At 47.2% G+C, this 11979-nt stretch overlaps 1 protein-coding gene across 4 annotated transcripts in view; it reads right to left on the bottom strand.

Moving 5' to 3' along the window:
• Window positions 1-275: 275 nt before the first annotated feature.
• Window positions 276-11979, bottom strand: part of SMG7 (SMG7 nonsense mediated mRNA decay factor) — a 44172-nt gene continuing 32468 nt past the window's right edge. For 2 of the 4 annotated variants that reach the window (XM_065745127.1, XM_065745116.1), the window contains exons 16-23: window positions 11118-11506; window positions 9157-9522; window positions 7440-7589; window positions 5368-5448; window positions 4727-4886; window positions 2869-3039; window positions 2618-2766; window positions 276-2112 (exon numbers count right to left, since the gene is read on the bottom strand). In XM_065745127.1, the coding sequence (XP_065601199.1) occupies window positions 1999-2112; window positions 2618-2766; window positions 2869-3039; window positions 4727-4886; window positions 5368-5448; window positions 7440-7589; window positions 9157-9522; window positions 11118-11506 (1580 nt within the window). In that variant the 3' untranslated portion in view covers window positions 276-1998. The remainder of the gene's footprint in view (window positions 2113-2617; window positions 2767-2868; window positions 3040-4726; window positions 4887-5367; window positions 5449-7439; window positions 7590-9156; window positions 9523-11117; window positions 11507-11979) is intronic. The other 2 variants (XM_065745136.1, XM_065745146.1) reach the window with 2 other exon arrangements.

The raw sequence follows: 11979 nt of genomic DNA, 5'->3' as shown, positions 1-11979 counted from the left end.
AGAACATGGTTTAATTAAAGGCAAAGCTGATTTCAGCAGCTGCAGTTCTTGCACAGACAGACAAAAAACACAAAAAAAGCTTACGACACAAACCAGTTTCTGCTGGGGTCCCTTCCCTCGGGAGGGGAGTCCCAGCTGGGGGCTGGCCGTGTTCCTGACACCGGGTTCTCATGCACAAGTGGAGCGGTGCGCTGGGACCTGGCACTGCCAGGCTGAGGTGGTGAACCTGGTGAGCTCGCCGAGGGTGCAAGAGTCAGCGGCGCTTCAAACAGCGGAATGTGGCAGCTGCCGGGGCACGCGGCTCAATACACAAACTGAGGGGGGCTGGAGAGGAACGGGGGGCTTAGTCAATATTAGCACTGGGTGGAAACTTCACTCCTTGGGCTTTTTGAAAGGAAACGCATCTTCAGAATGCAACAGAGAACAGTGATGTTGCTAAGGTGGAGAACGCGGGGGAGCTGCTCACACCCTCAGAAGGCTACTGGGCCTCAGTTTTCCCTTTTTTGGATTCTTTGGGGCTGCCCAGGCTCCAGTGTCACTGAGGCTCCTGCGTGTGCTTTGCTTTGCAGCTGACTTACAGCCCAGAGATCCTGAATCATCACACAAACCCCTACTGCTAAACACAGCGAACGGACATTGAGATCGTTTCCGTAACTTCCCTGGGAAACCTAACAAAAAAAAAAAAAACAAAATGCTGTCCTTTTTCCTTTAATGACGTTTCCAGTCTTCCTTCCCCCTAATAAATAGCAAATAAAACATTTTCTTTTCCCTTCTGCACCTTTTCATATGCGAACAGCACTATGCTTCTTCCGTGTGCGGGTTACACACGTGTGTCCGTGGCACCTCAGATCTCCTTCTAGAACTGAAAGTTGAGGGCTGCTGCTGGGAGGGCGGGGGACAGGTTTCTGCAGAGCTGGTGTACGCCTGTGGGGTTGGTACCCTCCACACTGTCCAGGCTGACTGTCGTCTTTACCCAGTCCTGCTGGACTCCTGCTCGCTCTCTGCGAGGCGTTGCACGGCGGCAATAGAACTACGAGCGTCCAGCAAAGATGGAGGGATGGGGAGAGAAAGAAAAAACGAAAAACACTGAAAGCTTTCTACCTACCTACTAAAATGAGTCAGGCTGTGAATGCACAGAGTAGCCTGCCCTTTGCGGGGCTTGCCACTTTGCTACAGTAAAATGTACAGGAATCAAACATTAATTTAAAACCCCTTAGCAGTTAACTTGCTTGTCCAGCAGACTGCTGCGATGCCCCGTGTCAAACCATTATAGCTCAAACACCTGCTGAGAGGAGGGCATTTTCATGCTGGAGTCTCTAACCCACCCACGGGCTGGCCAAAGCCTCTGAGTGAAAGGTGAAGTGGTGTCAAGTGCCAGACTCTCCTTCACGAAACTCCTTGGTTAGCACAGGAGATGGAGCCCCACCTTGCCACCAACCACCTCTGACTGGAGCAGCAGCTGGGGCTTTCACTGCTACACACTGACTACGAAGCACATCTGTGTACGGAAGAATTCAGTGTGATCTTACTACTGAGATAGTAATAAAGATGTTTAGGAGTAATTTCAACTACATTCTCAGTCAGCAAAGCAATCATTAATGGATTCCTATTTCATATCCCCAAAGAGAGGAAAAGGATCGAGAAGTTCTCATTAGCTTCTCCCATCTGCCCTTCGTTCTCAGCTTTTGCTTCCCATGTGGCTGGGGACATGCACGATGGAGAAGGTGAGAGGCGGTGATATCGGGTTACTGAGTGAGACAAACAGCAGTTCCTCTCTCCCTCCAGAGGGCCCAGGGATTGGGAGAGTTCCTGATGTTGTTTTCTTGCACTGCAGACGTTTTGTGCACACTCAGTGGGTCGGTGGAGCACTTACGCCCTCCTGACAGCAAGGAACAGAAGAGAGGGCTGCCACCTGCACAGGACTGCGTGGGCCAGTCCTGCAAACCCAACATGCCATGGTTTATGGAGCCTTGGTTTGCAAGGGTTGCCACCTCGTTCTCAATGCGGCGGGTTCATGGCGCCTTGTCCACGTTGCTGCTTCTGCTTCTGCTGCATTAACAGCTGCTCCAGGGCTGAGGGTCCAGGGTGCATCATGGAACTGGACCAGATGGACTAAAAACAAACAGTCAACGCTAGCACCTCCTGGTTTCAGGCAGCCCTTCACTGAGAAAGTGGAAACTGTTCTGCATTCTCTCTTCCCCTTGTAACTCATACCTGTTCTGTCGTGAGAGTTACCCGGACTTCAAAAGAGAGGCCTTCTGAAGAGAGGCTGCCCTTGAAGATTACCCATCCCTCCAGAACCCTCGTGAATGTAAAAAACCATCCTGCTCTAACAATTACTAATTTTAGACTAGCCAAAGCAAACATTATTTCTTCCAGTTCTGCCAGCCTGTTCCTGTTCCACAAAACATTCTAGAGCAGCAGGAACTGAGAAACTGTGACACCTCCTAGCACTGGTCGCACCTCCCACATTGCCCATGAATCTGCAGGAAAAAAACCTTCAAGGTCTCACTCAGACACTGAACTCGGCGGCAGCACGCGCTGCCTGAATCCCGTAACACCACAGCTGTTCTGCAGGCAAGCACCCACGCCCGAGCACAGCTTCAGCTCAATATACCTTCAGGCTCTCCATGAGCACAGCTGAGGAGTCCTCCATGGCGGGGCCCTGGGCTGCCCAGGTGCCACTGGGAGCACTGGACTGGTGCCAGCTGCTCTCCGAGGATGACGACGTGGCCGGGAGGTAGTCCAGACCAAACCCTCCCATTGCTGAAACGGGGAAAAAGAGACAAATTCAAAGGAATCTGGCAAAACCACTGCAAAACAAATGGCAACGGCTGGCTTCTCCCAGGCCTGGGACGCAGCACTTGCCTGGCTTATCTGTTTTCCAGCGGTCTGCGATTCTTCTGTCTCTGTTGTCCGGAGTCCCAATAGGTCCGAAGTTGGAGAAGGGAACAGAATTGTGATTATGTGTTGGAGGGGAGCTTGGCAAGCTGCTGGGGTTGGAGGAGTGAGGAGACTGGCTGGCTGGTGTCGAGTGATCTAGCAGTTAGAAGGCAAGAGGAAAAAGGTGAAGACAAGGAGCCTCCTCATTTGGAATTTCTTAGTGCTGCTGCCAATTCTGCCATCACACAGTTTTTTCCAGTACTGAAGGTCTGTTTTTGTTCCCTCCATTACACGATGCAAATCCCTAAATTCTAACTGGAAACGGCTGTGCATATAAAAAACCAGAATGACTGTTTAATGCAGAAAACCTCAAAAGCGGTTGGCTAACCACAGTAAGTGTGCCCCGAGTTTCTTGAATACCTCTTCTCAAACCAAAACCAAAAATCCTACCTCTGAATGGATGGATGACTGCGAAGAGGAAAGGGACCTGCAGGTGTTGGTTGATGCTCGGCTGAACATGAGCTGACAGTGTGCCTAGGTGGCCAAGAGGGCCAACAGCATCGTGGCCTGCAGCAGGAATAGTGTGGCAGCAGGAGCTCATTGCACTCTACAACTTCCTGAAGGGAGGCTGTGATGAGGAGGGGATTGGCCACAAGTTGTACCAGAGGAGGTTGAGATTGGACATAAGGAAAAACTTCTTCCTCTCAGAGAGTGGTCAGGCACTGGGATGGGCTGCACAGGGGGGTGGTGGAGTCGCTGTCCCTGGCAGTGTCCTGAACACTATGAGGAGCTTCGAGATATGGTTTAGCAGCTTGTGGTGGCAATGGGAATGGGCAGACAGCTGGACTGGATGATCTTGTAGGTCCTTTCCAACCTTGTGATTCTAGGATTCTACGATCTCCAAGATTCACAAGCCAACACAAACCAACTTTGGATTTCAAGGAGTTCGCAAGTTACTCAAATTTGAAAGTTTTACATTTATATGAGTCTGAAAGTATTTCAGAGCAGAACTGATTACTGAGCAAAAGGAGACTGGCATGGGAGTGTTTGCAGGCAGGGGAGAGTGATGCCTAAAGAGAACACAGCAGAGCAGGGTGGCCTCAAATGAGGAGCTGAAGTGAAAGCTGAAACCATGCCGTGCCGTACGCCCTACTAGAAGAATAAAAGCCCTTTGCAGCTCCTTCCATTTCATCTACAAGTGCTGCTTCTGGTTGGTTGCAAAAGTTTCAGTTTGACCAAGCAACAACTGCAGGGGACAAGCTATATAAATCTTCTCATTTGTTAGGTTCAGCTAACTCCTTCCTCCCTCTCACACTCTCACAGATTTTTAGTGAGGGTAAAGTCACAACAATGGTAATGCATGTTATGCCCTTCAGAAAATTGTAAAGAAAAAGCTGGTTTGCTTTGTAAGCTGCTTAAAAAAGAAAAAAAAAATAAAACCCTGCCATATTTTACTCTCACTCTATGTAATAATAGTTCCTCTTTCAGATATCAGTATTATGAAACCTCATTCTTCCTGCTCTTTCCAAGGAAAGGGCACTAAAAGCATATACATTGTAAAAGTTATTTAAGGCAGGACTTGTCAGGAATCAAAGATGAAGGGATGTAGGTTTAACACTTCCTGCAACTTTTATCCTGCTTAACTCCTTCAACTAAAATCTATGTTCTTGCACTATCTTAAAGTCAGAATCTCAACGTATTTCAGAGGATACATAAAGACAAACAGAAACATTCAGACCTTGTAAAACAGACTTTTTACTTTTTAGTTACAGTTAACTTGCAGCGGGGTCGGAATTAACACAAATCCTCTTGAAGTCACAAGAGACAATCACACCAGGATTACCTGAGCTGGCTGGAAGGGATGGAGACCACGGGGTCCCTTCAAAGAGAGAATATAGTGAAGTCTCCTGATGGGCAACTGAAGGGGTGACCTCTGTTTTTGTGCTGGCATTCAGATTTTTCCCATATACCTCATTGAACATGCTGTTATTTGGATATCTTTCCTGCAAGCAAAGAAATAAAAAAGCCAGAGCTTGAGTGCAGGATTAATTTGAGGAACTGACTGCACAAATGAAGCAATTATAGAACAAAACTCTAACACTTTCCTCATTCCTCAGAATCTTCTTTGAACGTTTTATTTAGCAAAGTCCATCATATTCTGAATCAGAACCAATTTCTTCTGTTGAACTGCAATGCTTTCATAAATACTTTACGTTTCCACTCAAAAGACCCTGCTCAGTTCCTTGGAAGAGAAGGGGCACTCCAGGCACAAAACAAAAACTACAGCTAGGATGAATTTCAGAAGACAACTGATTTTCAAAACCAGTAGGAGGCAAAGATAATCTTGCTCATGCAGACTAAAATTAGGCACGTGGGTCTCCTTTGTGTTTGCCGTTAGTTTGAACCAAAGGACGTGTCTACATTAACTAGCTTGAAGGGTGAGTTTGAACAGCATAAAGGCTTCCAACTTTGGTCATCACGTACCTGGTTAAGAGAAAAGCCACTGAGGGACAGGAAAGATGACGACTGCGACATCAACTCTGACGGTTTTTCCAACAGAGACTTCTTCAAAAACCAAAAATGGAAGAAGAGCAGTTAGTGTTCAGCAAAGCGAGCAGGAAGTCATGTCTAAGGTCTCTTGTATTTCAACCCTGGAGGACAGGGGAGACCAAACAAACAAATGCAGAAGATCACAAGTTTCCTTACTAACCACAACTAGTACCTAAAATCAACCAGGACAGCTGAGAGTCTTGGGCTAACCCCAGTAACAGAACAGCTTTTAAAACTGTAAGTGCCTTTGGTATGACACAGGGGATGTTCCTACCGAAGCTACCAAACCTATGAGACCTTTCCAGTGACATGAGAACTCACCCACACCTGATGAGATCCTTGTGTTGCTATTCACTGACAGTATTTTTCAGTTTGGAATATTCCTGTATAGACTCTTAGACAGCAAGATTAGCTGTGAATTTAATCTTGTTACACAGTGCAAGCCTCACCTAGCACTCCCTCATCTTTAACTAGAAGTGACTAAAGACAAAAAGCCCCAACATTTACAACAGAAGTTCCAAAACTCCCCCAGGTTCCACGTTAAGATATCGTGGCCTTTTTCCATGACCCACTCCATCACCTACACCCCGTCCCAAACAGCTGTTATCTGCAGCCTAATATTTTTCAGCTTCCTTCTTCAGCTCTTATTACGATGAAGTAACGAAAAACAGACACGAAACAAGCCTATCTGGGGGGAGAGCTGGGATCAGCTATCACCGAGTCACACATCACAGCAAAATTCTGAAGCTTGGCTGGCAGACAACGAACATCGCTGAATGTAGGAACGGGATCGCTGAAGTCAAAGGATTAGTGGAATCCCAATTAAAACCACGTGTTTTCTCATTCTAAATGAACTCTCTTCTTGCACTCAAACCACCTTGGCATATCAGATTTTTAAAAGTTTATTATTCCAGTATCAAAAAACTACTGGTTTCCCTCTCTACTATCACCTTAGTATCTGCAATGCCTTTGCTTCCACCCTGTAAGCCTGAGACACACAGCCTCGTTTCCTTGGCAAGCAGCTCCTAGCTTGTTAGGTTTTCAAAGTGACAACTCATTACTTTGAGAACACGTTTTAAAAGGCAGACAAAATTCGCACTCTGCATATGCACACAGCTTGCACAGAGAAGTGTTTCCTTCCAGCAGCAGACTGCAACTGTAAGAGCTCCAAAGGAAGCTGTTGAAGAAGCAGCTATTAGTTTCTTAGCAAATCTAAGGCGACAGCAATGGGTGTCTGCTTTGCTCCTGGCTCTTTGAGATGGCATGTAAAAAATCTGAGGAATTGAGTTATTAAGCAGAGATTTCCAGTCAAGCCACAAAAAAAAAATCTCTCATTATTACTGCAACAAATCCAAACTACGTGTTTATTGAGTTTGCTCCTAGCTATACAAGAAAGGCGTACCACATTTTCAGAGGTAATGTAAAAATTCAGCAGCTCAAAGGCCCTCTAGCTGGCAAACTGGGAATACACACACGTCCAGTAATCTCTGTCTGTCAAAACTCACTGTATTGCTATAGCAGTTACTGATTATTTAGCCAGTTGCTTGCAGTTCTACAACCATCTGGCTCTTTTACAGTCTCTTCTGCATTTAATAGCGTGGCTTCCCTCTGCCTTTACGCAATTCTGACATGCAGTTACAACAAAAGACACACTTGTACTAACAACTTCCATCGTACACACCCTCATCCTTATTACCAAGCCCAAACAACAGGCACGTTAAATAACACATCAATGCCTTTCCTGTCAACTGTGCTTGCAAAAAAAATCCCAGTTACACTGACTTCACTCTGGACATGGACCAAGAGCTGTACTGGGTGCTAAGTCACCTCAAAATCCAGAGCCTGGGGCCTTGGTCTGAGCTCTCTTGCACGAGGACTGGCTCAATGGTGAGGAGGGGAGGTAGAGAGGAGGAATGGGGAGGAGAAAGTAACTTCCCGTTCCTTATAACTTCACAGAAGAAAGAGATGCCAGTTAGAGAAGCAGCAGTATTAAGTCAAATACATACAAAGAGGCTTCGTCCAGGAAGAGAGGCGAGAGGCCCCAGCAGAGCTGGGTAAAGATCAGGAGGATTAGAGAAAATCAGCTCTTCCTCCTCCTCCAAGGCAGCCAGACTCTTTAACAGGTCCGGAGGAAGCAAAGGGGAGCTCTTGGGGTCCTAGTGACAGAAATGAGCACAGTGAGACAACAGAAGGCAGAACAGGGAAGAGCAAGAGCTGAGAGAGGCTAAAGCAAAGCAGGACGAGAGAGCGGAGGGGGAGGCAGACTTGTGAGGAGTGCAGAAGGCAGCATGCAGAAGGGCAAGATGAGAAGAGTGCAACAGAGGGGTGTGGAGTGCACAGAGAAAACGCTGAGCAGAAAAAAAACAGCCTAATGTGTGCCAGGAAGAGCACTGCACCTGCCTGTGAAGTAAGTGGTACAGCCAAAGTGGCGGGCAGCTACTTCTAATTAACACAGCACGTGCTTCCCATTGCGTTACTGACAAATACTGAATCTGTTTTCACATCAGAGGACAATGAACACGACTTTTTCCCCTGATAAAATCTTTAATTATTCTTCCAGAGCTGTGAGTAATTTAGGTTTCAACTACAGTTACATTTGCATCTTCCTCCCTCTGTTTGTGGAACTGAAATCTCATTAAGACTCACCTCTCTGCTAATGGCTACTACACCGTGGCACAGCTGCCTGGACCAGGCAAAAAACCCTGCTAAGTGCAAGCAAAATTTGGCATCCCAATATTTGGGAGGGATGCTTAAAACAAGCACGGTGGGCACAGTGTCTGCCAGTACTGCAGTGTGCTTGCACCAAGGCGATGCTTTCCTTTTAGGGATGAGAACAAGGCTTTGACCCACTCTCCATCTAAAAGCTGCAGCCTGACATCAGGGTAGAGGCAGTCTCCTGGATATTGTCTGGCTTTTCTCCCCGAAGGATAAGCTAAGCGATCCCAGCTGATCTCTTGAAAATTGAGTGCATTTACAGAGGCATATCTGACCAGAGGTTTAAAAAGGCCTCTGTTTAAGTTTCCTTATAAACATCATCAGAAGCACTTCCACACAACCCGAGACCGTTAATAACAAAGATTGCAGGCTTTTTATAAACTGCAGCATGAAGCACCACTGTACAGACAGAAGCAAAGCACTCCATCAGTGCAACCAAGAGCTAAGGAAGGGAGCTGCTCAGCCCTCTTGCTGCACGGTGGGATTTGCTGAGGGGAAAAAGAAAGAGCAAACAGGAAAAAAAAAGAATAAATAAATCACACAATGGGGCTGCTCCTACCACCCTTGACTTGTAGCCCGGGCTGAGGCTGCAGTAGCCAAACACACTGAAGGTACTCTGTGGGTGGCAAGAGTTTATTTAAAGGGTAATAACTCAATTGCAATTATTTGGATGGTTTTCATCAGTTGCCAGACAAGAATTTCCCCTGTCAGCTGCCACGTTCCTTGACCTGGCAGACACAGCGCAGATATCAGCATTTATATCTACATGGAGCAGAACTTACACCTACTCGAATCAAATCTTCAAGAGTTTGATCCCACAACACAGCCCACTGAAGTGACAAACGCAGTTCTATTTGCCAGGATCCTGTTTCCCAACATCCAGCTCCCTAGTAAACACCCTCAGTTATCCACCTGGGGTTAGGGGGCACTCCCAAACACAGCATTCCTGCCTGAGCTGTCAGCAATATCAGAACCTCACTGTTTTTGGCTTGTAACACAGATCTTTACCTCAAAGGTCATCCTGGAGACAGCATCCTGCTCTGGACGGAAGACTCCTTGCCTTTTTCCCCTGCGCTCCATGTTAGACTGCTGTGCCATCACCCTATTGTCAGCCATGCCAAAGGAAGAGTCCCAGTAGTATTCTGGCACCTTGACTTCTGAGGGGTTCTGGTTATATGGCTCCATTGGGAAAGGCTTCATTTTTTTCTCCAGAGGTTGCTGTTGCATCACAGGAGACTGTAATGACTGTTCAAACAATTTCAAAGGATCCTGGGCCTGCAGGTAATAGGACTGCTTTACAGGCATAATCTTCCCCAGTGAACCTTGGACTTGAGGCAGGTTCCAGAGCTGCTTTGACGAGTCTGTCTGTGGATACTGAGGCAAAGACACATGCTTTCATCAGCAGGTAGGAACAATTAATAGTAACTGAACGCCTAACTTCATTCAAACCATTGTTGATACACCACAGACATTCTGCTTTGCTACATTATTCACCAACACTCAGACCTGATAGGCACATTAGGCTCAACAACAAGCTGTATGCCAGTAGGCAAGCACAATCCTTACTTGAATCCAGCATGTACCAGCACCTTTGTTAAGGTACTGAACTGTTGTCCAGAATGGTAGGGTCTTGCCTTTAAGGTCAGATGGGGCAGAAAGCAGTTTTTGTCAAGCATGTAAGCATGGCACTGTGAGGGAACTGAGCCCAACAAAAAGAAATAAGGTTCAGACTCCATCCTCACACTTCTATGAGACATATCTACAGAGGCCTAAGAGAAGCATCTCAGAAACATCACCTTCATACCTTGTCCATAAACAGAAACAGACAAAGCAGATTACCACCTACCCATCCCAGTGCATAACTTCCCTCTTAACTACAGAAATCCTAAGTTCATGACCACTAAACTTCAGATGTTTATCAAATTCTCCCAGAAGTTTACACATCAAAATTCCAAAGATTCTCAACAACAGCTTTTGAAAGGTAATCCAGTCACCAGTGGCACTCCTCAGGGGTCAGTACTGGAGCCAGCCCTGATGATCTAGACGAGAGGATTGAGTGCACTCTCAATAAGTTTGCAGATGATACCAAGTTGGGAAGAAGTGTCAATCCTCCTGCGAGCAGGAAGGTCCTTCAGAGGGATCTGGACAGGCTGAATCAAGGGTCTGAGGCCAACTGTGTAAGCTTTAACAAGACCAAGTGCTGGATCCTGCATGTTGGTCACAACAGTCCCATGCATTGTTACGGGCTTGGGGCAGAGTGGCTGGCAAGCTGCACGGAGGGAAAGGATCTGGGGGTGTTAACTGACAGCTGACAGAACACAAGCCAGCAGTGTGCCCAGGCATCCTGGCTTATACCAGAAACAGCACAGTCAGTAGGACCTGGGAGCTGACCGTCCCCTCTATTCAGCCCTGGGGGGGACACACCTCTAGAACTGTGTTCAGTTTTGTACCCCTCACTAACGGAAAGACATGAAGGACCTGGAGCATGTCCAGAGAAGGGAAATGAAGCTGGTGAAGGGTCTGGAATGAGAGTCTTACGGGGAGTTGGGACGGGTCAATCTGGAGAACAGCTGCTCAGGGGTACCCTACCTCTCTCCCTTGCTGTCTGAAAGGAAGCTGTGGTGAGGTGGGAGTCAGCCTCTTCTCCCAGGTAACAGCAATAGAACAAGAGTTAATGGCCAAGAGTTGTGCCAGTGAAGAATCAGACTGGATATTAGGAAAAAATCTCAGGAGTGGTGAGTTATTGGAACAGGCTGGCCCCGGAAGTGGTGGAGTCACTGCCCCTGTTTAAGAGAAAGTGTGTACATGGCACTGAGGGACACGGTTTGGCAGGCACAGTGATGATGGGCTGACAGTTGGACTAGATGATCTTAGAGGTCTTTTCCAACCTTAACGATTCTACAAATGTAAGTCTCAAACGTTGCCATTCTTTAAAATGGAGTTTAGCACATTGCTTCAGTCAGGCTTACCTGCTGGAACCCAGAGTGGTGCGGCGGGCTCTTCCCCAGGCCCTGAACAGCTTTTGTTGGGGACTGCTGCTGCTGTTGCTGGGCCAGAGCTTGGACCTGTAACTGGCTTGCAGACTGTGCTGTTGCCTGAGCTGGTAAAGATGAGAGGGGTTGCTGAGAGGGAGGTGGTGTCTGCTGAGGTCCCTGGGTCATAGGCCCCGGTCCTGAGGGCCGCTGCTGGCTGTAAGGAATGTGGGACTGTTTCCCACCTTGCACCTGGTTTCCTGCAGGCGAGTGAGCCGTGGGCTGGAGGAAGGTTCCTGGGACAGAAACACCACCCGGGAAGGTATACCCTGTGCTCATGGAGAAAGCCACAGGAGGAGGGACAACATAGGTTGGAGGTGGAAACCCTGCAAGAAAAAAGAATATGCCATTCATTGCAGTTTGTCACAGCAGACAGCTTTCCTCAAGAAGACATTGCTGCCAATTTGTTTATTTTGCATATTTACACTATGAGTACAAGGAATGTAACAAGAAGTTTGCCCTTCATGCAGCATAACGTCCTTTTTGCCTTTGTAAGGACACAGCTACAATCACAGTTTTCAAGTTGACTTCCAGTGCTCCAGGCACTGATAACAGTGTCACAACAGTATCTGGGAAAACTGCAGGATTCCCCTCCCCACACCTTTATCTCCCTGCTTTTGTTTCCCTCCACTACCTTTCCCACTCACCATCGTGGGGTTTTTGATGTGTCATAACCTTCGAAGCTCCTACTCCCTCAAACACACATTTTGAGACACAAAAGCAATCAATAAGTTCCCTGCCTCCTCCCACAGGATAACTAGTCTCAGGATTAATTTAGATAAGGAGACAGATGGTAAGC

The sequence above is a fragment of the Cyrtonyx montezumae genome, unplaced genomic scaffold (genome assembly GCF_038088225.1).
Source record: "Cyrtonyx montezumae isolate F1298 unplaced genomic scaffold, pur_monq_1.0 scaffold_1, whole genome shotgun sequence".
Taxonomy (NCBI): domain Eukaryota; kingdom Metazoa; phylum Chordata; class Aves; order Galliformes; family Odontophoridae; genus Cyrtonyx; species Cyrtonyx montezumae.
Note: the sequence above shows the minus strand (reverse complement) of the source record. Positions and strands in the feature narration are given on the sequence as shown.